Here is a 17,528-nt window from a genome sequence, read left to right as displayed (position 1 = left end):
TCGTCACGGTTGCCCAATCCACACGGCCCAACCCCATTTTAAGTTAGGGACACTGAGGAACTGTACTAGTTCAGGTCACTAGTGTAAAACGGTGAGCTTCACTCCTGCAAGATCCCAGCGCACCAACTCCTACCATGACTTTCTCCTTCCCTAATATGTCTCTTATGCCAGAGCATGGGGTAAGTGGAGGCAGCTGACTCAGGCTAGGTCTATGCCGCCTCTGCAAGTTTTAAATCTGCAGAGAGTTTGCCTACACAAAGAGAATTCTCCACTGCCATCCTCTGACTTGGCCATTTTGCACTGCCTGAGAGGTACAGAGCAGCCGTAGCATACCAGAGAATGCATCTCAGTGCATGCCCCAGAGAGCGCTCACTGAGTAACAATTTACTGTGTGAGTAGCCCAACCCATTTCAATGGGGCTTCTTTCGGTGCACATTACAAGTCAGTCTGAGCAAGCGTATCACATACTGGCCCTTTGTATTGCCATTAGAAAAGCAGATTTCCAAAAATGTACAAGGCATGACCAAGTGCCACTGTATGTATACCAGGAGAGGGCTTGTTTCTTTCCCAATGTGGAATTAAAGCACATTTTGAAAATGTGAAAGTTGTTGCAAAATGGAATTGTCATCCTCCAGATCCCCATCTAGCAAAGCAATTAAGCACATTCTGAAGTGCTTTACTGGATCAGGGCCTGGGAGCCTAAAAATGTATTTAAATAAAAGATTTTAGTCATTGGAAAAATTCCAATTAACTTTGCTAGACTAGGAGGCCTAAGCAATCAGGGACTGTATGCCTAGTAATGTAAAATATTGTTTGGGTTGCAGTTGATACTTAAAAATCGAGAAGTCCAAAGTGTAGGTTTTGACATTAGAAGACATAATGTTGCCATGGAGGCTAAGAGAACAAGCTATGTTGGATGGATTTGATGCTGGATTTCCCTAAGTGCACTGGAAGGAGATTGAATTGTAAATACATCACCAATCATGCACCTGACCTGGTTTAATAGCTGTCAGATTAAGCAGCCATTTAGCAGGGCTGTCTTGTCATATCTCTATGTAATTAAGAAGCCGTAGCATACATATTAGAATCCATTGAATAGTGGTAAGAGAAGCCATCAAGGTACAGACTTTCTGCTATTCTAAATAAATTCTCTTAACAGAGCCTTGGGGCAGGAGAGTAGACAATAAGTATATGCCATAACTGAGGGCAATATAATCAGTGGATCACTGTTTAGAAACAAGCATGTGACTATTAGAGCTATGGGAAAGTGAAGGTGGGAGAGAAAATGCCAATTTAGGTCTTTTTAAACATGTTTGTGACAGTAATGTCTAGTTACTGCTGCTTGGCCATACAACTTTTGTTTTAACCGATGGAAGCTAATCTTAGGGTTTTATTCTAACAAATGGAAGCTAATCTTTGGTATTTTCTGTTGGAACAATTTGCAGAATTTTTCTAAACTGTTAATTAGAACATGATGGCAAATGAGGTAACATTGCACAAATTAGAGCCAATTTTGCCATTTTGACTGCAAGTATTTTGAAAAGTGACAATTGCAGGTTTCATACAGTTCCAGAGGTCTGATTTTAATTTTCCCTGAAATTGGGGGACAGTTCAAAATATTATTTGTAAATCAAGGGAAACACAGACCTTTCTGTCAGTGAACTTTCCAGTTGCCATTTTCCATACTGCATGACTAAGCCTGAAACTAGGAATGCGCTGAACAACATCAGAAGCCTCCAACCATGGTGTGTCCACTTACCCAGAAATAATTTGCTATGTGTGTATCATTCATGCACCCCACTAATTAGAATGAGAATTTATGCTCCCTTCCATTCTCCCAAAAATTCCAGTTGAAACAAATGGGACCAATGTCACTTACTTGGGATGTGTGGTGGGAAGATATCAAGGTTCTGCCCTTTCCCACAGAGGCAGGCAGAACATAGCAGCTACCCTTGTTACAGGTCCTGGAGCAAGGACCCTCTTACTACCTTACCAAGGTATGCAGATCTTGCTGCTAACAATAAAAGCTAAATTAATGTGTTCTGTTTAAAATGCAGATCGTTTACTGGAGTATTAAATAAGCAGGTCAGGGGATCTCTAGACAGCCAGCATTTTGTCATAAGATAAACTTCTTTAATAATTTCCTCCCCAAATTGTCTAATTCCTGCACACAACTACCACATGTGCAAGTATGTTCCCCTTTCCCCATAACTCTTCCAACCGAGTACCTGTCTGGTAGCAAAAATACAAGGGATGTTATGTGGAGTCAAATGCCATCTATAGAATAATTAATCAAAAATTTCTTTGGCTACACAAATTGAAGATGTATATCCCTTCTCACATATGAAGACCCATTCAACCAGATTGATTTATTTGTCCAGGTTTCTCTCCCATCTTTTTATCTGGGTTGTTTTCTTAACATCTTTTTCAGTCAAAATTGTCTTGGAAACTAAACTTTTTGTTACAATTTGCTCCTGGGTCAGCTCCCCACAAGTGGTTAAAGGTCCAGATAGATCTGTCTTATATCCAGAGTTCATAATAGAATGTCTGACCTGTAAATATTGAAAATATGGGATCTTTATGTTATTTACATGATATTGTTTTTATTTAAGTGTGTTAGCATGTGTGGGCTCTGCAGGCTTCATTTGGAAATATTACTGTGTCAGGATTGATCTATCAAAGGAATGCAGGATTTGGCCCTGGTTAATATCATATGGTTAAACATGAGAAAGAACAAATGGATAAGAGACAGGCCCAGATGGAAAAACATCTTGTAGCTTTTGAAGAATTAATTACCAGGAAGTATCACTAGAAGAAGCCGTGGAACTTAGACTGCACTTACGATGTGATGGACTCCTTGCTTAGCTGTACCCAGCAGCATTTATAATGGTGGAGGTTAACCAGGGAATGTATGCAGGATGGAAATAGCCACACTTGTTCCAGGCAGCAGCAGCACAGTGAAGCTTTTATCTTGTTAGGAGCAAAAAGAGAGGCAGCTTGGTCCAGTGGGTAAGATGCTGAACTGGAGTCTGAGGATCTGGGTCCTGTTCTAAGTTCTGCACTCACTGGCTGTGTGACCTTTGCCAAGTCACTTAGCCTCTCAGGAACTCATTTCCTTTCATCTCCCTTGTTTATCTTATCTATTTAAAGTATAATATATCTTATTATGATTGTACAGCACTAAGTTCAGTGAGGCCTTGATCTCACTTGGATCCTCTAGATGCTTCTGAAATAGTAATATCAGATAGCAGTAATAATGTAATAATCACAATAAGATGTGATGTAGATATCTTAAATGTCTTTAACACTTATAGGCAATTATATTTTTTCAAATTTATTAGGTCTATTATTTTTCTCTGCTCTATACATATAAAACCTGTTCACCCTCCTACTGTCCTTGCAGCTAAAACACTTTTGGGTTTATCTCCCACCTTAACTACAACCCTTTCTCTCTGGCCTCCGTTTACATATCACTTGCTTCCAGTCTACCCAGAATCCAGCACCCAAAATCATTTTCTTACTCTTCCTCTTGAACCCTGTCGTCTCCTATTTGATTATCCAGTTCCTGCACCTTGTCTATTGAATCAAATGTAAGATTATTGCATTAGCTATCAAGGCTCTGCACAACTCCAGCTTTGCATCTCAGTCTCTCTGCTCATTTGATATCACATTGCACCTTATCCTCTTCACTCAGCCCTTGGTGTCAGCCTCATAGTCCCCTTGTATCCCGCTCCCACTTTCCTTTCCTTTCTTTTCTTTCCCAAGGATCTCACCCTCTTCTTCAGACACTCCACTACTTCCATGATGCCTTCAGATGCAAACCCCTCTAAATATATTACTACTTCCATTTGTATTTAAACAACAAAAGAAAAAAATTCAGCTGGGTCTCCAAATGTCTGTTTTATTCTTGTTGTTCTCCTGTCATTGCAGGATTGGGGTCTTAAGGACTCAATGTTAAGCACATGAAGGATGGGACATTGCGCAACAACTGTGTCTTTGTGTCTGGTATAACATCAAGCACAATGTTGGTGTTTGACCACAAATAATACTGCCTTTGTTTATCATATATTATTTGTATAGTGTATAATATATTTGTATAATGCCAATGGTGCATTAGGTTAGACCCAAGGACTACCCTGAGCTAATGAATTGGCCACTCCCAAATGTATAGCCCATGCCTCTGGGCTTAGTTTATTCTTCAACATAAAATAAACATGGAATAACATTGTAAAGTAATAGTCCTCTCTCCTGTTCTCCGCCTATCTTATAGCATCCTCTGGCATGTCACAGCTTACTAATCAGGACCTTCTCCAGTCTATGAGGGTCCTCAGCCTCTTCACAGTCCTCTGCTACATACAGGCAAGCATACTCCCAGCCGCTGCTAGTCCCAGACTCTCTCCTGGAGCTGGAGTCCTCATTTATATCCTCCAGCTGATAATCATCAGCCCCAATCACTTGATGCTGTCCAGTTGGGTTGGCAGTCTCGGCACCGCTCCAGAACAAAGCTGTCTTCTCCCCACCCTCCTGGCCTATAAGGAGGTAGACCACCCTGGTACAGGCTCTCTCAACACCTCACCTCACCAGAATGTTGTGAAGGGCCATATAAGTACCTGAGTTTGAAGTTGGAAATGTATGAGCTCTTCCTGGCAAGAAAGACATGAGTATAAGTCTTGGTCAGCAAGCAGCCCAAATAAGAACTGTGCTTCAGACAATGAAACAATAGTGAAGCTGCATTGTGGTTCTGTAGCCTTGGGTTCCAATTGCCTCCCTTGCTGCTGTACCCTTCCCCCACCTGATGGTGAGAGATTGAGCTAGTTTCAGATCCCCTGGCATGCCAATGGCCCACAAACTCCTTATGCTTTCAGCAGATGGGTCCAGATCCTCAAAGGAATTTAGGTTCCTGCCTTCCATTGAAAGCTAGTGCAAAGCTAGCTCAGGTTAGTCTACAGGTGCTGCAGTCACACCTCCCGATTGCACTGTAGACATGCTTGAGTGTGATCAACTTTAAAGGTTCATGGTAAATGCTGCAATTCTGACAGGGATATTGCATGGTGCTATGTACAGAGAATACAGATTCTTAAATAAAATAGTAAAATGTGTTTGTGCTTTTAAACTTTTTTTTAAATTTTTTTTATGATCCAGATAATGATTCATTTGCTTTTTTATTTTTGGAGGGGGTAATCAGACTTACTTTCTAACATAACTGCCCCTCCCTTATTTTATAACCGTGATTTACTTTAACACATGGAGGCTAAGAACACAGAAAAAAATATTTTTTGGGAAAAAAAACCTTTACAGTTGGCATCAGATGAGCATAAACAAGTCCAGTGCATAGAGATATGTATTAATCTTCCCAGTCTCACTAACCACAATATTAATACTTTTCAGAATTGGGGTATGCCAGAGGTGCTAACATATATTATATTCTGCAGCATGTGACAAACTTCTGTTTTCTTGGGATTTTACATTTGTTGATTCCCCCAACATTTGGTATGATCATTTAGTCTTGAAAATTAAATTTCAGGAGGCTATTAAAACTAGTGGGTAGAGGGTAAATTGTTTCAGAATCCACTGACCCTCACAGCTTGCAGTGCATATTTCTATTATCTTTGATGGTGTACGCTGCTTGTCTTGTTGTTATCAATCTTAGAGTCATGCAAATTGGTCACAGACAAGCTACGAAAAAGTAATTGGAAAAATTCACTCATTATCTTAGAATAGGATTTCCTCTTATGCTAACTAGTTTAGGATCTGGGTTAGTTTTTCAGTGACGCTATGATGAATAATCAGATTATCTTAAAGGATATGCTAACTACAATTCTGTTTGATTGTTATCTGTACCTTCCATTATTATTTAATTATTTTATTTATTTATCACACTCTAAACCAAAGCCAATGTATTACAAATAGATTCATAGATTCTAGGACTGGAAGGGACCTCAAGAGGTCATCGAGTCCAGTCCCCTGCCCTCATGGCAGGACCAAATACTGTCTAGACCATCCCTGATAGACATTTATCTAACCTACTCTTAAATATCTCCAGAGATGGAGATTCCACAACCTCCCTATGCAATTTATTCCAGTGTTTAACCACCCTGACAGTTAGGAACCTTTTCCTAATGTCCAAACTAAACCTCCCTTGCTGCAGTTTAAGCCTATTGCTTCTTGTTCTATCCTTAGAGGCTAAGGTGAACAAGTTTTCTCCCTCCTCCTTATGACACCCTTTTAGATACCTGAAAACTGCTATTATGTCCCCTCTCAGTCTTCTCTTTTATAGGTCAAAATTAAATTATTAGTTCCAACCCCTCACCTGCAATTTCTGGGGAAGTTCATCTCTGAATCTTAACTTTGCACTGTGCACCTGAACCTTTGCTGATGTCCATAATCCAATGAAGTGAAAGATAAATAATGTAAAGACTGAACACTGAGCTGTTGGTACATCTATATTGGGCAGAAATGGAACACCCTTGAACTTCAAGAAAGTTTGGGTTTGCTTCTACATTTAGAGTCAAACTTTGCAGCACAGATATGTCTCTAAAATGTGTGTAGATCTCTTCAGGGTAAATCCAGTCCTGCCCTCCATGGCAGGATGCTGGGAAAAGGAGGCCGCTGGCAGTGGAACTAGAAGAAAGGTGCACATCCTCTGCATAGCACAAAATCCAGCTCCATTCAGACACCCTGCTCTGAAATACACCCCCAACCCTTCTCTCAGCCCCCTATGTATCTGGAGATTCTAGCAGTCCATGGATCCTCTCCACCTGCACTGGTGGAAGTGATTAAGGCCCAGGAACTACTCCAGTTATTAGCAGTAGATTAGCCAGCACAAGTTTAAGAGAAGATTTCTCTACCCTTGCACATCTGCCTATTATCTGGCCCTAACTACCTGGACTGGGTGCTGCCCACAGGAATTAGTCCTTGAAGAATATTTCATAATTTGATATTGTGAAACATTTTACAAACCATAAACAAGTATTTTGAAAGAAGGTAATTTAGTTGAGGGATCAATGGCACTGACTGAGATGCAGCAGAACGGGGGGGAGGATTAGTGTCACATAGAAAACATTAAAGTTAACAGAATCTTCAATTCTTCACACTAAATTGAAGTGAATTTGATTATTATCAGAATTAAATTTCTTGCTAATCCAAATTCTTCCTAAAGATATGTTTAATTAAAGACAAAGATTTAATTAAACACATGCTAGATTTAGTTGGCTTGTTAAATTTGAAAATGAATAGGTCATGCAACGTTGAGGTTAGAGTTTGATATTTACACACTTTGAAGTTTTACTCACTAAGTGGTCTATGCCCCAAATACTAAAGTGTATGGTGAGAAGCAGTTAAAAAATAATAATGCAATTTTCATGTGAGATAGCGTAGCCTGGTTCCACCTTATGCCTTTTTCAATTTATTTTCTTATCATCATGCCTAAAAGCTGGGAAAGCATTTTAGGCACAAAGCCATTGATGAATTTATGAGAATATCACTTTGATATACTTTTAGCAATTCCTCTTCTAATAATTGTGAAAGATGCAGTCAGCAAATTTTAGTGTTCAGTATATCCCTGTAAAACCATAATATTAATAATTGGACATGAGCTTGTATTAAGAAAAACCCTGCAACATTCACTTAGTGAAGTGTACGTCAGCAATACCCACAGACCCTTGTGGAGATAGTACTCCAAGGGAAGATGTTAAAATACATGTCATCACCCTTTTGAGTAAGTAAAAGAGTGTGCACCAAGGCCCTGCTCCTGTAAACAGTTACACATGTGCTTAATTTTACTACTTTGAATAGTCCTGACTATTCACATTAGTAAAATTAAGAATATGTGTGTTTTCAGGATTGGTGTCCCAGATATGTGGTTTGCCTTATTTATTTATTTAATTTATGTTACTATAGCAGTTAGATGTGTGAGCGTGGGTAAAGTTAGCATGATACCATGATACCTGTCCTGCAATCACATCTCAGTTTGCAGTGTAGTCTACATAGTCTACTGCCAACTCTCATGAGTTTAACATGAATCTTGTGATATTTCATGTTTTCCTTCAAGCTCCACCTCTCGGAGGCATGTGATTAAATGAGAATCTGAGTTCTTATTTAAAAAAAATTGGGCAGCACCTAGGACAAGGGGTTCCTGGTCCATGACTGGGGCTCCTAGATGCTACAGTAATACAAATAATAATTAATTCATAATTCAGGAATAACAATAATAAAATAAGTTTACAGACCTCACTTTTGCAGAATAAAGCTTTAAAATGTGACCTGAGTGCAATATAAGGTGTAGAACAGGTCAGGGATTTTGTAACAAAACATTTTTTATCACAAGATGCTGATTGATCATGACTGAAATGTTTTTGTGGGAAAGAATTGGTTCTGACAAATTTTTCAAGTCAAAAACATTTTTGGGAAAATGAAAATTGTTGGTATGTATGTTTCAACATTTCAGAACAAAACATTCTGGGTTTCAAGTTCTAAATTACTTTTCATTTCAAAATGTTACTTAATTATAATATTTAAAAAAAAAGAAAAACTGGTCAAAATCTAAACAAAATATAATGATGTTATTAAAATGAAACATTTTGATTGACCCAAACCAAATTTATTTTCAGATTTTCAGTTTGCACACATGTTTGAGAAATCACCTTTTTGTCATGATTTGGAACAGGAGAATTTTTTTGAAATCTCAAAAACTTTGTGGGACAGGAAAACCATTTCCTGCACAGTTCCAATGCACAGCTCAAAATCCAAAGAGCAAATCAAAAAGAAAACAAAAACTCATGCTTTTCTGGGGTGAGGCTCATGATTTTTGAATGTTTGGAATTTGCAATATTGGTACCCACGTCTACTCTTTGCTGGGACATTCATGCCAGGCAAAAAAATTCCCAGTTCTCTGGCTCTCCAAATGGCAATTCACACGTATATAATTATACATTCAGGAAGCAGATTAATATGTTCCTTCCATTGCAGTTAGAACTCAATTTCACTTTGAAATTCTAAGGAAGTGGATTTCATTTGATTGCATTCAGCATTCCTGCTTTCAGTTGCTGGAGCTATTTGAAAGGAACACATTGCCAAATTAGCTGATGATCAGTGTCAGCTGGTTGAAAGCTACATTACAGGTGGTTTTATCCATTGTTGCTGTGTATTAGAGACGCTTACTTTATAATATTATGCAGCGTGTCAATGTCCAAAAAATAATATGCATTTCTAGCCTTCAATTGTCCTAGGAAAGTACTTTTCTTACTGTTCTTACTATAATCATAGCTGTGGGCTAGCCTGTGGTCTGGCTTGGTTGGTTGAACAAGGAGGAGTAAAGCACCAACTTACTCAGTTGTGCCAGCTACTAGAATCACAAGTGGGCATGAAGGGCATGTCAGGAGAATTATGTTGCGCTAGGGACTTTAGACCTGGCACAACGTATTCCTAAAGTAGCAAAAAAAACAGGAAGCAGATCCTGACTTCTACAGTCATGGGCTGCTCCTGGGGCACCGTACCAATGCACTGACCCTTGTTCAGGACTTGTCACAAAGACATGATTGAGTCCAATGTTAGCAATTTCCATGTTAAGGTTACTACTAATTGATTTTAGTGCTAATGTTTTTGTAATTATGTGCTATCTGCTTTGCTATACTAGCAGATATGAACATTTTCATTCTAAGGCCTTGTTTTCAAGGGGTGGAATGTGGTCAATTGATCTATAAAAAATAAATTCTCTCAGATGAACCACAGTGTGAAAAGTCTTAAACCCAATGACTCTGGGGTTTTGGTCTTTTATATATTTGTAAGAAATCTGCATGGAGTAATTTCTTTGGCTTCAAACACTTTTATGGGCCCCGATAACTCAAAAATGACACCAGATGAATTATAACAAGTGCTCAAAGTTACAGACTGGGGCTGAAGGACTGAACTTAATGGTGATTTATACTAAGGTATTTCTACAACATCAAGCATGAACACATTATTCTTTTGGGACTAAATCCTGCACAACATTGCACAGACCCGGCAGTGGAGGGGATGATTTAGAGCAGCATGTTTAGTCTAGGTGGTTGATTTAGTTCTGCAAGGTCCTGGGTTTAAATCTTGTTTAATTTGTTAATACCTGTATTGCACTCGGTGTCATGGGTAACATAGTTTCATCATTTTTAGTTAACAAATAAAGTCATCCCTAGCTCCTGGACTCTAGCCGTGAACAAGTGGGTAGAGCGTGGGCACAGGTCCCCAGCAGCTTCACTCTTCATGTGCAATAGGGAGAAAGAATTTCCTGTGGGGCAAGATAGGCACAGATTTCACAGTCTGAGATCAGGAGTAATGAAGAGGAAAGGGGAATTCGTGATGAGAGATTACATGAGGGTGTTTGTGGGAATGTCTGAAGGATGAAAAGAGGGCTGGTTGGGTGGTCAGGGCAGATGGGGATGGGGCACTTTATTAAATAATTAATAATGAGTAAGAATGAATAACCATGTGAGCAGTGGAACCAACAACTGGATGTTCCTTGTGAGATATTTTCTTATTTGCAGTGTGTCAAATTCAATTAGCAACACATACTAAATAGTAGTAACAAGATTAAAGACCCTTTTCATGGTTCAGTTATAAAAGTAGCTCTTAATCCTGCATGCTGACTGACAGTGCAATATTTAAATGAAAGCTTTTCACTACAGCGCCCAGCCATAAAAGATGTTTTCACAATTTGAGACAGAAACAACCTAAAAGGTAAGAAAAAAATAAATACAAGTAATATTTTGCCCTTGTTATTGTTCTACAATAATGGACAAGATTGAGCTAGTTGTTCAAAGAAACCCAATTGAAATAAGATCATATTTCCAAGTTGTTCTTTTAGCCAGTTAAAAACATTTCTTTATACATTGGAGGCAATGCTACCTATTAGAGCCACACCCATTTACACTGCCTGAGGATCTGTCTTGGCATAAATAAATGCTTTTAACTGGCTAAAAGAAAAACTATTTGGCAAAATGATCTTATTTCACCTAGGCTTCCTTAAACAATTAAGTAGGCCACCTTGCCTAGTGTTACTTATATGCATTTCTTTTTCCCAGAAAAAACAAACTTAAGTCCTCACTTTTTTTTTTTTTAGTAATATACATTGACTACAGAGACTGTCATTACCTTCTTCAGAAAGTTGGCATCATTAAAATTCTTACTCCATATCTTCTCCAAGCTTAAAGTTGGGTGATATTTTTCAGGTTCAGAGAGATTCTGAACTGCCTCCAATTTCAGTTCTTCAAATATAAATGTAATTACTGGTCAATACTTCTGGATAATTTATATAGCTGCTGAAACCATAAAACATTTCATCAATTATTTTTACTTCAAGTTTGAATTCACATAGGGTTCTGAATTTCTGACCATAAAGTAACTTTGTCCCAAGTCACCCTTTGTTCCTGATAATAACTAAAACATGCTTCAGTGCTCATGGTATGAAACTCTTCAGCTTTATTGCTTCATAAAGTAGAAATCCTGATACAGATATTATTAAATATCAATAGATGACTGTAGTTTAAAGATGCTTAGGGAAATCTGTTTCAACTGATAATTGGGAAGGGGAGAGGAAAGCAGTGATAAGGTCAAGAATACTTAACCTTAGATTGGTATTATTCCCACAAGCAGACATATGATAAATACCTGGGCCTTTTAGATGATCTATGGAAATGCATTTACTGCAATTAAGCAACCCAGTGTTGTAGCATGAGTGCATATCGAAGAGATGTTAGCACCCAGGGCCAGTGCAAAGAAGTTTCGGGCCCTAAGCGAAACTTCCACCTTGCACCCCACACCCCCCACCCTGAGGTGCCCCTCCCAAGGCAGCTCCCCCTTCTTGGGGAGCCGTGCAGCAGCTCCCCACCCCAGCTCACCTCTGCTCCACCTCCTCCCCGAGCACGCCGCCCCCGCTCTAATTCTCCTTCCCTCCCAGGCTTGCGGCGCCAAACAAATGATTGGCGCTGCAAGCCTGGGAGGCGGGAGAAGTGGTGCGGTGACCGCGTGCTTGGGAAGGGGGTGCAGGAACGCTGTAAAAAAAATTGGGGGCACCGCTTTTTGGCGCCCCCAAATCTTGACGCCCTAGGCAACTGCCTAGTTTGCCTTAATGGTAGCACCAGCCCTGTTGGCACCAAAACTTATATTGTGTATTGTTTATCTATTGCTCTGTTATCTGCATTTTCCTGCCTGCAAAGCTATTATGGTGTGTGCATGTTCTTATGAATTGTTTTGTTGTTATTATTTATTATTATTTTGTGCTTGGCAAATGCATACATGGCTATGGCACTTAAAGATAAACAAGACAATAAGCCCTAAGGAATTTACAATTAAGACAAATCATGACATCGGGTGAGAGGGAGGGATGAGGGATAACCAAAAAATTAAAGGATTGGGAAAATCCACTTGGCAGAAGCATTATTACAGGAATTCACATCAGCTGTGATTCCACATTTTCCTTTCCTTTTTGTTTGTTTGTTTGTTTGCTTTTGCTGGTGCGTGTTTGTTATAACATCAGGTGGGAAAGAGGGAGCAGATAGTGCCTATGGAGAGATCAGGGATAGCACATTCCAAAAGAACTGTGTTTCAAGGAAGAATATGATAGCAGAGGGGAAGATCCCTGTCTAACAGGGGAAAGGAAGTAGTATTCTATTCTGTTCTACAGAAGTTCCTATATCATGCTTATCACCATAGTATGTGGGTGCCTTTCAGTAGTGTGTTAAGTAATGTGACTAATATCTGTCACATGTTTGTTCTCTCATACTCTTCCCAGGTGGAGAAGTGTATGTAGTAGAGTGTCTTGTTTTGTTTGTTTTTTATGGGAAGCTAGTGTAGAGAGTGGAGGACAGGTTTGATACCTTGCTCGGAGAAGTGCTGTACTGTTCTGCATTAGCTGAAGTACACAGTGCTATACTTAGGGTTGTGTCACTGTTTCCATTATAAATCCTCATCTTTTCAATGAGGTTCACTGCCCCTCCTGCTTTTTCTCTCTTGGTCTTTCTTTTCTCTTTCCTCTCTTCCTTGCACCTCTTAGTGCTCTAACATTCTGAACTTCAAACTTAGACTCTGATTACATCAAAAATGGGGAGACCCTTCTGCCCCTTCCCAGGTGTTCACCCACTGGCTCCTTCCCCTAATTCTTAGAAACACCAGAATAGACCAGGAGGCTGGATTGTAAATATCACTTTGGTTTACCATTAGAAACAGCAATGGTGTGAGAATGAATGAGGTGAAAACAACCTCAAAACTCACTGTTATCAGAGCAAAGTGTAAGACTCACTTCTGTTGTGTAGCTTTCCCTTAATGTCACTACAACAAAAGAACTAAGATACAAGAGGAGGGATGTGGATAGAGAGAAGGGGCTAGCCATTTTAGCAGGCTTCAGAAAGGTGGGTCAGTCTCTCCAGGTGGTTCACGGCCCCTGCCAGCCAACGACAGCTTTCTGATCTCCTCAGAAGAATCTCAACTCTAAGAAAAAGTGCTGGGGTTGGCTGGGAGGAAGCAAGGGAAGATACTATAAAATAACAGATGCAGGCTTCTTCCTGCTCCTCCTCCCCCGATTGGGTTAAATCCAGGACATATTAGAGTGCTCTATATTTTAGCATTGAAGGAGGAGAACCACTGACCGCTTAAGGTAGTTGTAGCCTTCTCCCTTTTCATTGCTGCTGGGACAAATTTTTGGCAGAAGATATCTTATTTGAAGTTAAAATTGCAGCCACTTGCCAAAAGATTCTAATTTCTGTCTGTGTCCTCACTGGTTCCTTGCCATTGAAGAGTGAGGGATGAAAATAATGGAGAGAAGAAGAAAAGAGGGGAAGAAAAATGAGTAAAGAGAAATTCTTCCCAAACATCTACAGAGAAAAAATAAGGAAACCAAACTTTACAATAGGAGGGTCATTATTATGATGTGCATTGTGTAAGATATCAGATCTTGTGTTAGTCTGGATCTGTAAAAGCAGCAAAGAGTCCTGTGGCACCTTATAGACTAACAGACGTATTGGAGCATGAGCTTTCGTGGGTGAATACCCACTTCATCGCATGCATGACTTGTAAGATGTTCACGGTATAAGAGCATAGAGAGAATCAAACAGTACTCAGTTTCTTGGTCTCATTCTTATTTCACTTAATTCCCATCTGTAATATTACACCAGTGATGTATATCCGTAATTTATATCTGTAATCTATATCTATACAGCTATATCTATTTTCATAGATGGAAATAAAGATATTTGTGCTGGATAAAAATGGGACTAACAAAATATTTCATAATCTAGTTAATTGTAATAAAATTTGACTGTTTAGCCTCTTTACAGTGGTGGTTCTGGAGATTGTGAGAAAATTTGGTAAAGGGAGTAGAAATATTTGAGTTGGCATAATAGTTAAAAAGAAAGGATTCAGAGCCACAAGAATGTTAAAAGTTTCTTAGAAATTGATAATACCAGAAAATCTAAAGAGATCTTCAATGAAAATTATGATGAATTATTCTTTAAACTGTTCTGAAACCATGGAAATTGTATTTCTATCACTGGCATGAAAACATTCATTTATGTCTACCAACATGTTATTGCCCCCCTTTATCTCTTTTACCTAATCTAGATTTATATTTTTGAAAATAACATCTACTATCAACCTGATGTAAAGAGTAGCTCATTGCGACTGACATCCTCAGGAAAAGAAGGAATCATTTTTAATGGAATCGCAGACTGGCTCTATGAAGGTAAGGTGGATATATATATAGCTATTTATTAATACAGGGAAGAGATTCTTGTACAAAACCTACAGGAGAAAACTATTCATTCCAGGACAATGGTGTCTGAAGCTATTTTGCTTTTTTCTTCCTATTTTCTTGCAAAATTGCCTTCAGATCTTTGCATTAGCTCATATTTTATATTGACTCATTTGCATATAGTTATATTTTCTAGAGTGGGGGAGGGTCCCCAGAGTGCGGGCTAAAGAGCAATGAAAAAGCCCCTCAGCCCAAGCCCCACAAGACTGAATCGACTGGCATGGTCCAGACGCAGGTGTCTAGTTGCTGTGCAGATATACTCTTACGCTTCTTTGAAAACCCGAGCTCAAATGGACTCTCTGAAATAAGAATGGTAATTTACATTCTATAGAGGTTTAAATGTCTGTATTCAAAAGATTACCCACCTCAGGTTTTAATGGATTCCATTAATGTTTTGTAAGTATTTTAATAGGTCAGTGAAGTTCAAAACCAGGGAGAAGAGCATTTTTAGCATGGAAGATCATTTTAAATGCAGTTGAGATACTGCAAATCTAATATGATTGCATATAAATTGGTGTATTTAACCATATAAAGTTAATTAAATCTGACAGAGCAGATCACCTTTTTGCTAAAACAAAGTATTGCTTGGGTCACATTCATGATTATTCAACAGTTTGCTAGGCAACTTTGGGTCAATTTTTGCTAACCTTAGGGTGAACTGCACATATTCACAAGACGGTAGCCTGCGCGATATGCTCTGAATTGGGGGCAGTGTGGAGTTGCACTGTGCCAAAGATAATTCTGAATGACTCCTGGAAATCTCCAAATTCACACTGCTCCCCTTTACAGAGTGCAGTATATTCCTTCCCACCCTCTAACCCAGGCAGCTGACCAGCTCTGCTCTTCAGCACATTGAGCAGACAAAGTTATGGCTCTGCCAATTCTCCAGTCTTTTCTGGGCAGTATGCACGCCTGGGGAGTAATTAGAAGTCAGCCTGATATTTATTTAGGTTATATGGGAGGGAGAGGGAGCCTCCACCTAATGACTACGTGAAGTCTAGCATAAGAGAAGCCCTGGTCAAGTCAATTGGACTATACTAAACATTGGTAAAGGTTACTCAAATATACTTACTTGTGGGTAGTGTAGTAGTAAGTGAAACAATTCACAAGATTAAGAGATAGCATTGTAGGATGAGTGAAACTGGGGAAAAGAAAAAGTCAGGTTTCAGGGGGGACTGGGGTGAAGTTGCTAACAGACAAACTTTGGAGCTCTGGCATGTAACAGTGGCCAAGATCTCTTTCCTATGACTGTGCCAGCCTGCCACATCACTTATGGCTAAGGAAACACTCACTATAAGTAAGGATTACAAAATCTGGTTCTTAGTTAATAGAGAATGAAGTAGGAGATTCTAATGCGCTTGTAGATCCTTATGGCAAAGCTGCACCTATTGTTAAGACCAGATACTGTGAGAGAAATAAATATGTTAAAATTACCTGAGTATATTGACTGCAAAGGGCCTCGGTATTTGTAGTATTTGTATACAGTAACTAAAGAGTAACAAGACCAATTTCTGTCATTTATGCCATGCCAATGCGGCATTTTTCAATTTCAACTTGATTGTGCATATCAGAAAATTATCTGTTATAAATAATTTGGCATGCATTTTTAGAAACAATTTTTTTTTATTAAAGATAATTAGAATTGTTGACAGTACAAATTACTTTCTTACATATCATTTATATCTCTTACCCTTTTAATGCTTAAGGAAGAGAAGTAACTAGTTGAAAATGCACATATTAATGTTACATTTCCCACTGATACTCTACCTGAGCTTTGCACATTTGTATGTAAAATAGCGCATGCACATACATGTGTCCATGCTTTGAATGTACACTGTACAATTCCAGCACCTGTGCGCTCAGAGGTGTTAGAATTTCCATTCACAAAACTCACTGGGACGTACGCTCATATGACGGTTTGCACCAGCAAATACATGTTTGTATCCATATGTGCAATTTTTCCTGCAAATGGATATGTAGGGTTGGAAATCAGGCCCATTAACCTCTCCAAAAATCATGGAGGTTGATTTTCAGCAAGGCCATGCCTTTTCCTCTATGAAGGAAGCTAGACACACTAATGCAGAGGTCCTGTATTTCCAGTTTACCGTTTCAGTTGCTCCTTGTTAATCCCTGTCAGAACAGCCACTGGAAGCCACTTTGTGAGGGGCTCCCCCATCACGGAGGGGGCTCTGTGGATCAGGTTATATCCAGCAAAGGTTATACAGCCTTGGGGGCCTGTGAGTTCTGTGTGGCCACTCTCAAGCGATTCCACCCATTCTCAGGATGTCCAGTCCCTGCCCCATAGCTCTGATGCAGGTCCTGCTCCCAGAGAGCGGTCTCCATGGATTCCTAGGAATAGGCTATGGTGGAATGGAAGAAGCTGTTTCCCTCTGCCACACACACCATCTCTTTAACAGTTATGAGGAGGGGGTGCACATGGGGGTTTTTCTAGGCACAAATCCCCAGAGCATATTGTGACATTCTGACTCTTTTCTTCTTTCCTAGGTAACTTGTTAATTTAAGCAGTACTCTGCAAGCAGTAGATATAGATGAAATATTGCGTGGTGGCATCAGGCATATAGCTGATTGAATACTGCACAATTATATTAATGGACATCCAGATGAATTTAATAGCCGCTCATTTTGACCTTATTTTTGTGACTTTTTCACTTGCAATTCACAAATACTCATGTTCCTGGGCATTGGTTTACAGAAGTATTTGGGCTTTGGTTTACAGAAATATTTGGGAGTG

General features: G+C 39.3%; 1 protein-coding gene across 4 annotated transcripts in view; it reads left to right on the top strand.

Moving 5' to 3' along the window:
• DPP10 (dipeptidyl peptidase like 10) overlaps positions 1-17,528 on the top strand; it is a 391,015-nt gene that overhangs the window by 318,338 nt on the left and 55,149 nt on the right. For all 4 annotated transcript variants that reach the window (XM_065561599.1, XM_065561598.1, XM_024099766.3 and 1 more), the window contains one exon: positions 14,587-14,707. In XM_065561599.1, the coding sequence (XP_065417671.1) occupies positions 14,587-14,707 (121 nt within the window). The remainder of the gene's footprint in view (positions 1-14,586; positions 14,708-17,528) is intronic.

The sequence above is a fragment of the Chrysemys picta genome, chromosome 11 (genome assembly GCF_011386835.1).
Source record: "Chrysemys picta bellii isolate R12L10 chromosome 11, ASM1138683v2, whole genome shotgun sequence".
Taxonomy (NCBI): domain Eukaryota; kingdom Metazoa; phylum Chordata; order Testudines; family Emydidae; genus Chrysemys; species Chrysemys picta.
The sequence above is the reverse complement of the archived record's forward strand: the minus strand, read 5'-3'. Positions and strand labels throughout refer to the sequence as shown.